Source organism: Amblyraja radiata, chromosome 5 (assembly GCF_010909765.2).
Source record: "Amblyraja radiata isolate CabotCenter1 chromosome 5, sAmbRad1.1.pri, whole genome shotgun sequence".
NCBI lineage: Eukaryota > Metazoa > Chordata > Chondrichthyes > Rajiformes > Rajidae > Amblyraja > Amblyraja radiata.
The window spans coordinates 107,845,755-107,861,817 of NC_045960.1; the positions used below are offsets into that span (position 1 = coordinate 107,845,755).

Genomic DNA, 16,063 nt, shown 5'->3' on the forward strand with positions numbered 1-16,063 from the left:
TGACTTTGGAACCCTTTAGGTGTGAAAACTATCACACACACACACAAACCACACGCACTCACACCACACGCACCCACACCACACGCACCCACACCACACGCACACCCATCCACCCACACCAACATACACCACACACACCCACACCCACCTACACCCATACACACACCCGCACCACACACACACACGACACACACCCGCACCACACACACCAACACTCACACCCACGACACACACCCGCACCACACACACCAACACTCACACCCACACACACCAACACACTCACACCCACACCAACACACACACCCACCAACACACCCACCAACACACACACCCACACCAAACCAACACACCCACACCAACACACACCCCCACCCACACCAACACACACCCCCCACACCCACACACCCACACCCACCAACACACACACACACCCACCAACACACACACCCACCAACACACACCCACAACACACACACCCACACCAACACACACCCACACCCACCCACCAACATCAACACACACACACCCACACACACCCACACACCAACACCACACACCCACCACACACCAACACCCACCCACACACCAACAACACCCACACCAACCACACACACCCCCCACACCCACACCAACACACACCCACACCAACACACACACACACCAACCCACACACCAACACCCACCCACCCACAGTCAGGTGTCAATCCATGGCATGGGCCCCGCCCCTCACCCATTCCCCGCCCCGTTTCCGGTGCGTGACGCGTGGCCGTTTCCGCCGAGGACCGAGGGCCGCGGTTCATCGACGTCGGCGCCAAACCCGCTCCGTCAGCTCAGCGCCCTCCATCTTACCTCAGCGCTCACCGGCCCGAACTATGCGCAGCAACCTTCCCTCGACCGCCGAGCCGCCGCCGCCGCCGCCGCCGCCCCCACGGGGGGGAGTTTACCCGGTCAGTCAGTCAGTGTCCGCTCTCACCCGCGGCGGCTTCTTCACCGACTCGACGCCACAGCAACCGCCGCCGCCGCCGCCGCCCCCCCTCCAGCACCACGTGACCCGCCGCCCATGACCTTCCTCCGCGTCACCGCCCGCGGCATCATGGGAAGAAGGGCACCGGGCGGGCGGGGGAATGGAGGGGTTGGGCCAGCGGCGCCGCAGCGCCACCACCGCGCGGGAGGACCGGCACTCGCCCACTGCTCCAGCACCAAGATCCATTCACTGCTACCACATCATTACAGGCAATCCAGTCAAGGGATTGTCAAACGTCCCAAACAGATCAATGGGATTCGAACTTGCAGCAGTATCTCGACCCGAAGCGTCGCCCATTCCTTCTCTCCTGCCTCACCCGCTGAGTTATTCTTGCTCTGCCACAGAAGGTAGTTGAGGGGTCACAGCTTAAGGATAAGGGGGAAATCTTTTAGGACCGAGATGAGTTTTTCACACAGAGAGTGGTGAGTCTCTGGAATTCTCTGCCACAGAAGGTAGTTGAGGCCAGTTATTTATCTATATTTAAGAGGGAGTTAGATGTGGCCCTTATGGCTAAATGGATCAGGGGGTATGGAGAGAAGGCAGGCACAGGATACTGAATTGGATGATCATATTGAATGGCGGTGCAGGCTCGAAGGGCCGAATGGCCTACTCCTGCACCTATTTTCTATGTTCTTCTTGGTTTCTTGGTCCTCCAAAATATTCCAAATGAAATTTAAACTGCAAGTGATGTGTGTACATATATACACGTTGAACTTACTCCAGCATTTTGTGTCTACCCTATATGCATATATATATATATACACACACACACACACACAATTATATATATATATATATATAAAATAAACGTGGGATCCTTCGAGCCAGCACCTTTCAGAGCCGCAGCATTACATCCCTGTTTTTGTGTACAAGCCCTCTTGAAATAAATGCTAGCATTGCATTTGCTTTCCTTACAACCGATTCGATTTGCAGAACTTTTTTTGTGAATCCAAGTCCCTTTGCACCTCCGATTTCTGGATTCTCTCCCCATTTATAAAATAGTCCACACCTTTATTCCAACTAACAAAATGCATGATTCCACACTTTGCTACACTAGATTCCATCTGCCACTTTTAGTTAAGTACTGGACCAAGTGGGACCCGTTGGGTCCCGTCCCCTCAACGTCACACACACACTAACCACCCCCCACACCAACACACTAACCTTTACCCCATACCCGCCACTGACGCATAGCCCCCAACTCGCAGGCACGTCTACAGAGGGAGGGGGGTAGAGAGTGAGGGCAGAGAGAGAGGGGGCAGAGGCAGAGAGAGTGGGGCAAAGACAGGGAGGGGGGAAGAGATGGGAGGGAGAGAGTAGGGGGAGAGAGAGGAGGGAAGCGGGGCGGCAGCTCGCGAGGGGCCAGCATCTCGCTGGGAGGGGAAGACACTCAACGCAGCACGCAGAGCCATTATAATGTCATCAGCCAAAGCCACTCGGTTTTATTTTCAAAGACATTTCAGATTCTTGAACATAGACACAAATGCTGGAGAAACTCAGCGGATGAGGCAGCATCTATGGAGCGAAGGAAATATGCAATGTTTCGGGTCGAAACCCTTCTGCAGTTCCTTCTTATACAAAGAGGGAAGAAGATTAGAAGAAGGGTTTGTCTGAAGAAGGGTTTCGACCTGAAACGTTGCCTATTTCCTTCGCTCCTAAGATGCTGCCTCACCCGCTGAGTTTCTCCAGCATTTTTGTCTACCTTCGATTTTCCAGCACCTGCAGTTCCTTCTTAAACATCAGATTCTTGAACATTTTGATTAATAACTCAATAAATAAAGCGTGAAATTTCCAGGTACGCTGATTTCGGACTTCAGGGGGTAAATCTCTAGCAGAATATGTAAAAAAATGTCCCGATCGCGCGTCGTTTTTTCGAGTAGATGTGATCACACACAAACAAATAAATAAATACACACACATCCAAGATCAGAGTTTTATAGGTATAAGGATAGATAGATATACATACACACATACAAAAAGCTGGAGTAACTTAGCAGGTCAGGCAGCATCTTTGGAGAAAAAGGATGGGTGATGTTTTGGGTCGACCTTCATCAGACCCAATCTAGGGCCTTGACTAGATTTGACTGGAGCCAATCTAATCAAATACTTGAGTGCACAATGGAATATGTAAACATAGTGCTCTGTAAACAAAATAATAAATGTAAACATACATGCACATTAATCAAACAATTAAATAATAATAGTGCAAAAGGACAACAACAATGCCCCCAAGTCTATGTAGTTTGGAGCTTAATTTGGCACCTCAACTGCTTGCTGCATCTGTGTGTTTGCTTTCAGTGACTTATGCGCATTAATTTATAGATTCCTTTGTACATCCGCGTTCCGGTAATACGTCATTAGAGGCAATCAAAAGTTACTTGCACTGTGCAGGAGAGGTTTTATTGGGATAAGATCACAAATTAATAACTGGTTTATGTAGAGTCATTGAAGCGGGGTTTAGTTAGATTTGCCAAAATCCAGTCTTTTTTGCTGACGGATTTCAAGTCAATTAGGTCATACGGTCATGCGATAGTAGAATTAGGCCATTCGGCCCATCGTGTACTCCGCCATTTTGCCTTCTCCCCATATCCTCTGGCACTTGTACAAATCAAAAATCTATCTATCTCTGCCATAAAAATATCAACTGACGGCTCTAGAAATAGTGGATGGATTGGTGATCATTTTCCAATATTCAATAGATTCAGGATCAGTTCCTGTGAATTGGAGGATAGCTAATGTTATCCCACTTTTCAAGAAAGGAGCTAGAGAGAAAAATTACAGAATTAAAGAGTAGGAGTGAACGGGTCCTTTTCAGAATGCCAAGCAGTGGCAAGTGTAGTGCCGCAAGACTTGGTGTTGGGGCCGCAATTGTTTACCATATATATTAATGATTTGGAAGTACAAATCATTACATAGCAAACTACATAGTGAAGAAAGCTAATGGAATGTTAGCCTTCATAACAAGAGGATTTCAGTATAGGAGTAAAAAGGTTCTTCTGCAGTTGTATAGGGCTCTGGTGAGACTACATCTGGAGTATTGTGTACAGTTTTGGTCTCCTAATTTGAGGAAGGACATCCTTGTGATTGAGGCAGTGCAGCGTAGGTTCACGAGATTGATCCCTGGGATGGCGGGACTGTCATATGAGGAAAGATTGAAAAGACTAGGCTTGTATTCACTGGAGTTTAGAAGGATGAGGGGGATCTTATAGAAACATATAAAATTATAAAAGGACTGGACAAGCTAGATGCAGGAAAAATGTTCACAATGTTTGGTGAGTCCAGAACCAGGGGGCCACAGTCTTAGAATAAAGGGGAGGTCATTTAAGACTGAGGTGAGAAAACACTTTTTCACCCAGAGAGTTGTGAATTTATGGAATTCCCTGCCACAGAGGGCAGTGGAGGCCAAGTTACTGGATGGATTTAAGAGAGAGTTCGAGCTCTAGGGGCAAGTGGAGTCAAGGGATATGGGGAGAAGGCAGGCACGGGTTATTGATAGGGGATGATCAGCCATGATCACAATGAATGAATACAACATAGAAACATAGAAAATAGGTGCAGGAGTAGGCCATTCGGCCCTTCGAGCCTGCACCGCCATTCGATATGATCATGGCTGATCATCCAACTCAGTATCCCATCCCTGCCATCTCTCCATACCCCCTGCTCCCTTTGGCCACAAGGGTCACATCTAACTCCCTCCTAAATATAGCCAATGAACTGGCCTCAACTACCTTCTGTGGCAGAGAATTCCACAGATTCACCATTCTTTGTGTAAAAAATGATTTTCTCATCTCGGTCCTAAAAGACTTCCCTCTTATCCTTAAACTGTGACCCCTAGTTCTGGACTTCCCCAACATCGGGAATAATCTTCCTGCATCTAGCCTGTCCAACCCCTTAAGAATTTTGTAAGTTTCTATAAGATCCCCCCTCAATCTTCTGAATTCTAGCGTGTACAAGCCGAGTCTATCCAGTCTTTCTTCATATGAAAGTCCTGCCATCCCAGGAATCAGTCTGGTGAACCTTCTCTGTGCTCCCTCTATGGCAAGAATGTCTTTCCTCAGATTAGGAGACCAAAACTGTACGCAATATTCCAGGTGTGGTCTCACCAAGACCCTGTACAACTGCAGTAGAACCTCCCTGCTCTTATACTCAAATCCTTTTGCTATGAATGCTAACATATCATTTGCTTTCTTCACTGCCTGCTGTACCTGCATTCCTACTTTCAATGACTGGTGTACCATGACACCCAGGTCTCGTTGCATCTCCCCTTTTCCTAATCGGCCACCATTCAGATAACAGTCTACTTTCCTGTTTTTGCCACCAAAGTGGATAACCTCACATTTATCCACATTATACTGCATCTGCCATGCATTTGCCCACTCACCCAACCTATCCAAGTCACCTTGCAGCCTCCTAGCATCCTCCTCACAGCTAACACTGCCCCCCAGCTTCGTGTCATCCGCAAACTTGGAGATGTTGCATTCAATTCCCTCATCCAGATCATTAATATATATTGTAAATAGCTGGGGTCCCAGCACTGAGCCTTGCGGTACCCCACTAGTCACTGCCTGCCATTCTGAAAATGACCAGTTTACTCCTACTCTTTGCTTCCTGTCTGCCAGCCAGTTCTCTATCCACATCAATACTGAACCCCCAATACCATGTGCTTTAAGTTTGTATACTAATCTCTTATGTGGGACCTTGTCGAAAGCCTTCTGAAAGTCCAGATATAACACATCCACTGGTTCTCCCTTATCCACTCTACTAGTTACATCATCGAAAAATTCTATAACAGGGCTCTCGCTTAACTTTTTCCCCCTGTTGCCAGCCAGGCAACCTTGGCAGCTTTTTAGGTTGCCAAATGACAGTTTAGGTGGTCATTTAAGACGGCTTGCATGACGCGTGCGATAATGTGCTCGGACGAAGCGCGTAGTTACCAGTCGGAATTATACTCAATGAAGCATTCACATATTATTTCTGCTTCAAATAAAGTCACAAACTAAACATTCACCAATCAAGACATGATATATCCCACAATGACATGCAGCAAAATTATAAGACAGTATCTCAACTCTTTTTACACATTGCAATTAATGCAATTTCTATTAGTTCTTTCCACTTCCAAACAAAAATGTGGTTGGATTATTCAGCGTATGATCAACCTGTGTCAATAAATCCTGGACCTTGATAACATATATGCGTACGTATAGTTGTGAATGTTGCTCATTAAATAACTACAGTACTGATACTCCATATTAAGAGCATTGATTTGCCGTTAAAATGAATTCTGTAATAACGTGTCAACGGTAGCAGTGACAATCGAACACTGCGGTTTTAATGTTTCACGTGTTCACAATATAATTAATCCATCTTTATGGATTAAAACAAATAATAACATTGGGAATTAAAACACATTTGATTGCATTCCGTTATCAAACATAGTCAATATTCGCTCTGAAGACATTTCCAGGACAATAGGGTCAGGGAAGGGGGTGTGTGTGAATCAGTGCGGGGTGGATAGATGGCGGGGGGGGGGGGGGGGGGGGTTAGAAGGCAGTCGGTGCAGAGTGGATGGATTGAGGCAGGTGAATTAGTACGTGTTGGTTGGAGTAGGTAAAATTGTGAGGGGAGAGCACGGGGGTGTCAGTGGTGTTGAATGGGGGGGTTCAGTACGGGATGGATGGGGGTAGACAAAAGTGCTGGAGAAACTCAGCGGGTGAGGCAGCATCTATGGAGCGAAGGAAATAGGCAACGTTTCGGGTCGAGACCCTTCTTCAGACTGTTCCCTCCATTCTTCTTGAATGGGAGGATCAGTACAGGATGGATGGGGGGGGGGAGATCAGCGCAGGATGAATGGGGGGGTCAGTACAGTGGATCGGAGGGTCTGTGCAGGATGAATGGGAATCACTAGAGGATGAATGGGGGAAGGTGCAGGGTAAATGGACGGTGGGTCAGTACGGGATGAATGTGTGGATTAGTACAGGATGGATGGGGGAATCAGTACAGGATGGATGGAGGAGGTGCAGGGTGGATGGGAAAGGGGTAAGTACAGGGTGAATTATGGAGCCAGTGTAGGATGGATGGGGGGGGGGCGGGTATGGCGGCAGGAGAATTAATGCGAGGTGGATAGGGTGATCAGCGCAGGGTGAATAGATTGAGGGGGGGGGAGATGGGGAGGGGAGCACAGGGGATGTCAGTGAGGACTGAATAGAGGCGGGAATGGGGATCAGTGCGAGATGTAGAGGAGGGGTCCCAGGATAAAGGGGGGGGTGGAGGGGACGTACAAGAGAGAGAGAAGGGGGCGAGGTGGAGAGGAAGGAAAGTCAGCGCACCTCGGACAACATCACCCGCTGCCTTGGCCGTCGGGAATTCCTCGCCACCGCCTCCCTCCTCCGCCAGCCAACAGCAAGGTGCGGGGCCGAGCGGTGCAGCTCAAAGATCCTATAGCTATAGTATCTTTGGTGCAGCAGCTTCAGAAGTGTCGGAGCGAATGACGGGTCCCGCACAGCAGCAGCGGCTCCATCACCAACTCCTCCCTGATAGTGGCCGCTGCTTGCCTCCCCCTCCCTCCCTCCCTCCTCCGGCCTCGGCGTGCGGGAGGGTTTTTTTTTTTAAGCGCCGGGTGGTGGATTTGCAAGCAGCGGCCGCTATCAGGGCGGGCGGGGTGCGGGGGGAGGAGGAGATGAAGCCGCTATCGCGGCCACCGCTGCTGCTGTTCGGGGCCCCTCATTCGCTCCGACACTTCGTCACCACGCATCTAGTATCTTTCTCACGCAATACAGCCGTCACCACCGACACAAAACGTCGCATTCCTTTTCTCCATAGATGCTGACTGACCTGCGGAGTTTCTCCAGTTTTTTGTGTCTATCTTCGGTACAAACCAGTATCTGGTTTCCAAGCCGGGCAAAATGACTCGGTGTTTAGTTCCCCGGCGGCGCTTTGAGTGGTCAATGGCACCCGGGCAACCGTTAATTTCGAGCCCTGTATAAGATTCGTCAGACATGATTTACCTTTCATAAATCCATGCTGACTTTGTCCAATGAATTCACCACTTTCCAAATGTGCTGCTATCCCATCTTTAATAAATGTCTCCAGAATTTTCCCCACCACCGATGTTAGACTAACTGGTCTGTAATTCCCCGTTTTCTCTCTCACTCCCTTTTTAAAAAGTGGGGTTACATTAGCTACCCTCCAGTCCTCACAAACTACTCCAGAATCTAAAGAGTTTAAAAAAATTATCACTAATGCATCCACTATTTCTGCGGCTACTTCCTTAAGTACTCTGGGATGCAACTTATCTGGCCCTGGGGATTTATCGGCCTTTAATCCATTCAATTTACCTAACACCACTTCCCGGCTAACCTGGATTTCACTCAGTTCCTCCATCTCATTTAACCCCCAGTCCCTTGCTATTTCCGGCAGATTATTTATGTCTTCTTTAGTGAAGACAGAACCAAAGTAGTTATTCAATTGGTCTGCCATGTCCTTGTTCCCCATGATCAATTCACCTGTTTCTGACTGCAAGGGACCTACATTTGTTTTAACTAATCTTTTCCTCTTCACATATCTATAAAAACCTTTGCAGTCAGTTTTTATGTTCCCTGCCAGTTTTCTTTCATAATCTATTTTCTCTTTCCTAATTAAGCCCTTTGTCCTCCTCTCCAGTCCTCTGGTAGGCTGCTTGTTCTGGCTAATTTGTACGCTTCATCTTTTGTTTTGATACTATCCCTGATTTCCCTTGTTATCCACGGATGCACTACCTTCCCTGATTTATTCTTTTGCCAAACTGTGATGAACTTGTTGTTGGGACGACAGATGGCACAATGGGCTAAGTGTTCGGCTGGCAACCGGAAGGTAGCCGGTTCGAATCCCGCTTGGAGTGCATACTGTCGTTGTGTCCTTGGGCAAGACACTTCACCCACCTTTGCCTGTGTGTGAATGTGTGTGAGTGATTGGTGGTGGTCGGAGGGGCCGTAGGCGCAGATTGGCAGCCACGCTTCCGTCAGTCTGCCCCAGGGCAGCTGTGGCTACAGAAGTAGCTTACCACCACCGAGTGTGACTGAGGAGTGAATGAATAATGCGATGTAAAGCGCCTTGTGTATTAGAAAGGCGCTATATAAATCCCATCCATTATTATTATTATTACTTCATCCATGCAGTTTTTAAATGCCTTCCATTGCATATCCACCGTCAACCCTTTAAGAATCATTTGCCAGTCTATCTTGGCCAATTCACGTCTCATACCCTCAAAGTCACATTTCTTTAAGTTCAGGACCCTTGTTTCTGAATTAACAATGTCACTCTCCATCCTAATAAAGAACTCAACCATATTATGGTCACTCTTGCCCAAGGGGCCACGCACAACAAGACTGCTAACTAACCCTTCCTCATTATTCAATACCCAGTCTAGAATAGCCTGCTTTCTCGTTGGTTCCTCTACATGTTGGTTTAGAAAACTATCCCGCATACATTCCAAGAAATCCTCTTCCTCAGCACCCCTGCCAATTTGATTCACCCAATCTATATGTAGATTGAAGTCACCCATTATAATTGTTTTACTTTTGTTGCACGCATTTCTAATTTCCTGTTTGATGCCATCCCCAACTCCACTACCACTGTTAGGTGGCCAGTACGCAACTCCCACTAGCGTTTTCTGCCCTTTAGTGTTTCGCAGCTCTACCCATATCGATTCCACATCCTCCAAGCTAATGTCCTTCCTTTCTATTGCGTTAATCTCCTCTCTAACCAGCAACACTACCCCACCTCCTTTTCCTTTCTGTCTATCCCTCCTGAATATTGCAACCTTCTGTGGCAAAGAATTTCACAGATGCACCACCCTCTGACTAAATAAATTTCTCCTCATCTCCTTCCTAAACGAATATCCTTTGATTCTAAGGCCATGACCTCTAGTCCTAGACTCTCCCACGAGTGGAAACATTCTCTCCACATCCACTCTATCCAAGCCTTTCACTGCTAGGTTTTAAAGGAGGTCCCCACTCATTCTAAACTCCATCGAGTACAGGCCCAGTGCCGACAAACGCTTATCATAGGTTAACCTACTCATTTTGGGGATCATTCTTGTAAACCTCCCCTGGATCCTCTCCAGAGCCAGCACATCCTTCCTCAGATATGTTGCCCAAAATTGCTCACAATATCTCAAATGCGGCCTGACCAATCAAACCAAGAGTGTTTCATTGTCATAAGTTCCAACAACAGAACAGTGAAATTCTTACTTGTAGCAGTGTAGCAGGCCTTTACACACATTAAACATTTTCAGTCTTAAATCTCTAAGTGATGCTATGTCCCCTTTACAGCTACTGTATGTATTAATTCAGTTCAAGACTAAGGGGCAGTACATTGGCCATAAAGTTGCTGCCTAAAAGTGCTAGATTGATCCTGAATATGGGTGCTGTCTGTATGGAGTTTGCTCCTTTTTCCTTTGATCGCATGAGTTTTCTCCGGGTCCTCTTGTTTCCTTCCACATTCCAAAGGTGTGCAGGAACCTTGTTCAGACCCAACCCAAAACGTAATATTTTCCTTTTGTCCAGAGATTCTGGCTGACCTGTTGTTACTCCAGCTTTTTGTGTCTATCTTCAGTTTAAACCAGCATCTATAGTTCCTTCCTACACACACGATAGAACACTGTTTTGTTTTCTCGTTTATAACATTGTTTACAGAGTACCATGTTTACATATGCTGTTGTGCTGCTGCAAGTAAGGATTTCATTGTTCTAACTGGGACGTGAGAGAATAAAACACTCTTGACTTGCGTCGCTAATGTGTGGGATAGAACTAGTGTGGTCGGTGAGCCGAAGGGCCGGTTTCCACGCTGTATCTTTAAATTAAACTAAAAACACTAAAACCAGAGGGAGTCTAAAGAAGGACCTCTACCCAAATCGTCACCCAATTTCTTCTATCCATGGATGCTGGCTGCTCCATGGAGTTCCCCCGCACAATTGTGGACGACAGATGGCACAATGGGCTAAGTGTTCGGCTGGCAACCGGAAGGTAGCTGGTTCGAATCCCGCTTGGAGTGCATACTGTCGTTGTGTCCTTGGGCAAGACACTTCACCCACCTTTGCCTGTGTGTGTCCTTGGGCAAGACACTTCACCCACCTTTGCCTGTCTGTATGGAAGTAATTGTGTGAAGCACTTTGGGGTCAATGCAAGTTGACTAAAAATGTGCTATATAAATAAAGACATTATTATTATTATTATTAATTAAAGCATGGAATTGTCTTCACCCTACCATAGTTACCCAACCAGACGCAACTAAATTTAAGGTAGCTCTTTTTTCCCTAGAACCCTTTTTTGCTTAAATCCAAGTCAAGAGTCAAGAGAGTTTTATTGTCATGTGTCCCAGATAGGACAATGAAATTCTTGTAGGCGGCGCGGCACTCGCCAGCAGCGGCCTCTGCAGTCCGTCTGCGTTTTTATTATTTTATGTCTATGTTTTAATGTAGTTTTTGTTATTTTTGTTGGGGTATGTGTGTGGGGGGGTGGGGGTGGTGTGGGGGGGAGGGGGAAACTTTTAAATCTCTCCCTGCACGGGAGACCCGACCTTTTCTTTGTCGGGTCTCCGTTGTCGTTGGGGCTGCAATGAGGAGCGGCCTCCAACAGGAAAACCGGGGACTCCAGTGCCGAACCTACCTCACCGTCGCGGAGCTGGCCGAGTCCAGAGCGGGTGGAGCTGTGGTGGATGCTGCTGCGACCCGACCCCCGGAGATTCGGTGGCTGCAACTGCGGGTTTGGCGGACGGCACCGGGAGCCCGCGGGTCCCTGGAGGGAGACCGCTTTTCGGGGCTTCCGCTACGGCGACCTCTCCCGCCCGAGTTGCGGGGTTGAAGAGCTCCTGGAGCGGGGCCTACAGCATCGCCCCGCGCGGCTTGGAATGGCTGCGGACTGCGGGCGCGCGCCGGGGGCTCTAACATCTAGAACCCGGTGCGCGAGCTTGTATTACCCGGCGTGGTTTAATGGCCACGGGACAATTCGCCATCGCCCGCCGGGGGCTTTGACTTTGACTCTGACATCGGGGGGGGGAGTGCAGTGGAGAGAGAAGTTTTTTTGGCCTTCCATCACAGCAATGTGATGGATGTTTATGTAAATTATGTTGTGTCTTGGGTCTATTTGTTTGTAATGTATGGCTGCAGAAACGGCATTTCGTTTGGACCTCAAGGGGTCCAAATGACAATAAATTGAATTGTATTGTATTGTATTGTATTGCTTGCTGCAGCACAACAGAATATGTAATCATAATACAGAACAGGAGATAAAAGTTCAGTGTGTCTCTATACCATAGACCATATACACAATAAATAAACAGATAAAGTGAAATAGGCTGTTATTGTTCAGATTTTGGAGTTTGGTGGTGGACCCTTCATCGCCTCCAGTTTAAATTCCATTTGAAATATTTTTGGAGTAACTCTTGCTCCCTGAACTCCAGGGAGTTACTCCAGCTCCAGGGAGTAATTCTGCGTTGGTTTTCAGCGGTCGCGGCGAGGCGGCAATGGCCGCCAGATCTCCCACAATGCAAAGGGAGGGAGAAAGTGCTTGGTGCCGACCAGTTGCCATGGCAGTGCCCATGTGCAGGGTGGCTGATGATGTGTTGGCCATGGTTGTGCGCATGTGCAAGGCGGCCAGCCGTGCCGGCAGATGATGAGCGGCCAGAAAGCGGAGCCAGGAGACCCGGACACGGATGGTGGGCGGAGACGGAGAGTGACAAAGAGAGATAGAGAGGGGGGCCCGTTCAGAGTTGAACGGCAGGTATCCCGGGTGCTTGGCCGGGCAAAATGGCACAGCTTTTAGGTTGCCCGACGGGACTTTAGGTGGCAATTGGCACCCGGGCAACCGTTAATTTCGAGCCCTGATATATGTCTACATACGTATATATATATATTAAACACAAAGAAATAACCAAAACAAAAGAAATAAAAAATAAACATTTAGAATGCTAATATATTTGATAATCAGTGGTGCTTATCAGTGGTGCTTTTTATTAGTTGCATCAGCCGTGTTTCATCAGTTGCACCAGGCTCGTGTGCATCAGCCGCTCAAAATATATAAGAGTGGCGTGTTTCTCAATAATTCACTTGATTGGCGCGTCTGTACGTTCTCCTCATCCTCTGGTGCTCTTGCCTTTTTTGATTCCGCAGATATGGGTGAGTGTTGAGTGATAAATCAATATTAGTTATACTATTATCAATATTTGCTTTTTTTTTTCCTTAGCAAACCCCAATGGCTACAAAACGCAGGAAGGTGGATGCTGAGTGCCGAATCTTCCAGGGCATTTGGACAGAAAAGTACTTCTTTATACAGCACTTCGGCACGCCCACATGCCTTATCTGCCACGCAAGTGTTAGTGTGAACAAGGAGTTCAACATCAGGCGGCACTATGTAACAAAACATCCAAAATTCAGTGAAATTATTGGGCAAGCAAGGAAGCATGAAGTTCATAACCTTAAATGGAGCCTGGCAAATCAGATGTTGAAGAAACAAGGTGTGGAATCAGAGAGGAACACGCTTGCTAGCTACGCGGTTTCTAAGTTGATAGCAGAAAATATGAAGCCCGTCACTGACGGAGATTTTGTGAAAGAATGTTTGATGGCAGTTGTGGAAATTCTGTGTCCCGAGAAAAAGGTTTCATTTTCAAATGTCAATCTCTCTGCAAGAACAGTTGCACGACGAATAGAAGAAATGTCAGCAGATGTGAAAAGCTGTTTGAAGGACTATTGCAGAAATTTCCAGTTCTTCTCAATAGCCCTCGATCAGAGTACAGATACCAAAAACACCGCTCAGCTTGCAGTGTTTGTACGTGGAGTAACTTCAGATTTTGACACTGTTGAGGAGTTTGTTCAACTGGTACACATGAAGGGTGCTGCCATAGGAGTAGATATTCTTGTGGCATTGCTCAAGTGTACCACAGACATGGAGCTGGATCTATCTAAGTTAGTATGCGTAGCAACTGATGGAACGCCAGCAATGGTTAGAGAAAAAAAAGGTGCTGTGGCTATGCTTCAAAGCCACATGGAAGGCCTTGAAATTAACCACGAGTTTAAAAAAATGCACTGCCTAATCCACCATGAAGCACTGTTCGCCAAGTCTTCAAATGTGAAGGATGTGATGGAGGTAGTGGTAAGAGCAGTAAACCTGCTATTGTCACGGGGACTAAACCACCGTCAGTTTCAACAACTTTTCTCGGAAGCAGAGGCCCAGTATGGAGACCTGCTCTATTTCTGCGACGTTCGGTTGCTCAGTCGAGGTGCAATGTTAGAAAAAGTATACGCTCTTCGGGAAGAAATAGCAACATTCCTCGAAGGTAAAAATGTGAGTGCCTCAGAATTTCGCGATCCTAAATGGCTTTCGAGTCTAGCATTTCTGGTAGATTTAACAGCTCATTTAAACAACCTCAACTCGCAACTTCAGGGAAGAAATCAACTCGTACATGATATGTGTGGACACATCGTCGCCTTCGAAACAAAACTACGACTGTGGGAATGCCAGCTTGAGAAATCATGCTACGCTCATTTCCCCAAACTCCAGGAGACCCAACCGACAGACACCAACACATTTGTGACTGTGATACGTGACTTGAAAACTGAGTTTTCTTCACGTTTCGCTGACATTCGCTCACACACAAGCGAATTCAGGCTGTTTGCCACTCCATTTGACGTGGACATCGACAATGCACCAGAAAATGTTCAAATGGAACTTATTGAGATGCAGTGCAGCGATGTATTAAGAACTAAATTTAATGCAACGGACATATCTCTACTAGAGTTCTACAAGAAATATCTCCATGAAACTGGTAGGTATACCAACTTAGTAGATCACGCAAAAAAAATGACATCAATGTTCGGCAGTACTTACATGTGTGAGCAACTCTTCTCAAAAATGAAATACACGAAGAGTAAATTAAGAAACCGACTGACTGATGCCCATTTAGATGGCATCTTGCATCTGGCCTCTTCCAACCTGTCACCTGATATTGAGAGACTATCGAGTGTAAAACAACAAGTGTCACACTAACTGCTATGAGACAGACAAACAGACTGACGGAGAGGGGTGAGGGTAGTTTCAATACCAGTGTCTCAAACTAACTTTGTTCTGGACTTTGTTCAGTTCACTTTGTTCAGTAGTCAAGTCAAGTCAAGAGAGTTTATTGTCATATGTCCCAGATAGGACAATGAAACCTTGCTTGCTGCAGCAAAACAGAATATTGTAAGCTTAAATGCAGAACAGTTCAGTTCAATATACACATATATGTATGCAGTAGACAAAATATTGCTAAGTGGGACCCAGCATCACACGGGAGAGCTGGTCCCCCAATGCAATATTCCAACTCTCCACCAATTTCAATATTGGTGGCCAGTGGGGGGGGGGGGGGGCTTTCTGGAGTGCTAGTATGGGTGTTGTGGGCTGAATGGACTGGTTTCCAGAGGGCTAGTATGGACATTGTGGGCCGAATGGATTCTTGGGCTGGCGGCTCAGTCACTCAAGCCTGTTGTGCTGGCAGCTCACTCACGGCTGGTGGGCTCGCAGTTGACTCACGGCTATTCCTTGAAATTCCATTTCAAGCAGGGTGCAAGGTCACCAATTCAAGTGCAGTTTCATACCACTTCAAGCAGGGTGCAAGGCCACCAAATTCAAGTGCAGTTTAATACCACTTCAAGCAGGGTGGCAAGGCCACCAAATTCAAGTGCAGTTTCATACCATTTCAAAAAGGGTGCAAGGCCACTAAAGACAGCGATTCGTGACCTCTCCCTCCTCCATCTTGCAGAGACTGAGCCACGCCCGCACTTCTGGGTTTTATAGTCCCTCCCGCCAGAAGGGGCATGGCCTTCATGGCATGATTGACAGGAGAGAATCTCAACATTTTTAAAACACTAATAACTTATTTTTCATCGATGAGAAAAATCCTCTTGTCCTGCGCAGCGGAGGAGGACTCTGAGTAAGATGGCCGAAAATCACAGCCGTAAGTGGCAGCGTTTTTTCTAAAATCAATATACAGAACAACAGGAAGTGGTCAAGGTCAGACTTTTAGTAA

At 47.1% G+C, this 16,063-nt stretch overlaps 2 protein-coding genes across 3 annotated transcripts in view; one reads left to right on the top strand and one right to left on the bottom strand.

Annotated features, from left to right (window-relative positions):
• atg5 (autophagy related 5) overlaps positions 1–984 on the bottom strand; it is a 177,813-nt gene extending 176,829 nt beyond the window's left edge. The window contains exon 1 of the mRNA XM_033021928.1: positions 850–984. The gene's annotated coding sequence lies outside the window, so the exon portion shown is untranslated. The remainder of the gene's footprint in view (positions 1–849) is intronic.
• On the top strand, positions 801–15,439 carry LOC116973659 (general transcription factor II-I repeat domain-containing protein 2A-like). 2 transcript variants are annotated; one of them, XM_033021926.1, is made up of 2 exons: positions 801–947; positions 13,246–15,439. In XM_033021926.1, the coding sequence occupies exons 1-2, from the start codon at positions 873–875 to the stop codon at positions 15,043–15,045; spliced, it is 1,875 nt and encodes a 624-aa protein (XP_032877817.1). In that variant the 5' UTR covers positions 801–872; the 3' UTR covers positions 15,046–15,439. The 2 variants fall into 2 exon arrangements, with proteins under 2 accessions (XP_032877817.1, XP_032877818.1); XM_033021927.1 differs by lacking the exon at positions 801–947 and adding an exon at positions 2,730–2,819.
• Positions 15,440–16,063: the final 624 nt, after the last annotated feature.

Excerpts from the sequence above, each read along its gene's own strand:
- LOC116973659 (XM_033021926.1), top strand. The coding sequence starts at position 873 with ATGCGCAGCAACCTTCCCTCGACCGCCGAGCCGCCGCCGCCGCCGCCG. Across the intron at positions 948-13,245 it reads CACGGGGGGGAGTTTACCCG|CAAACCCCAATGGCTACAAA; the intron begins GTCAGTCAGTCA and ends TTTTTTCCTTAG.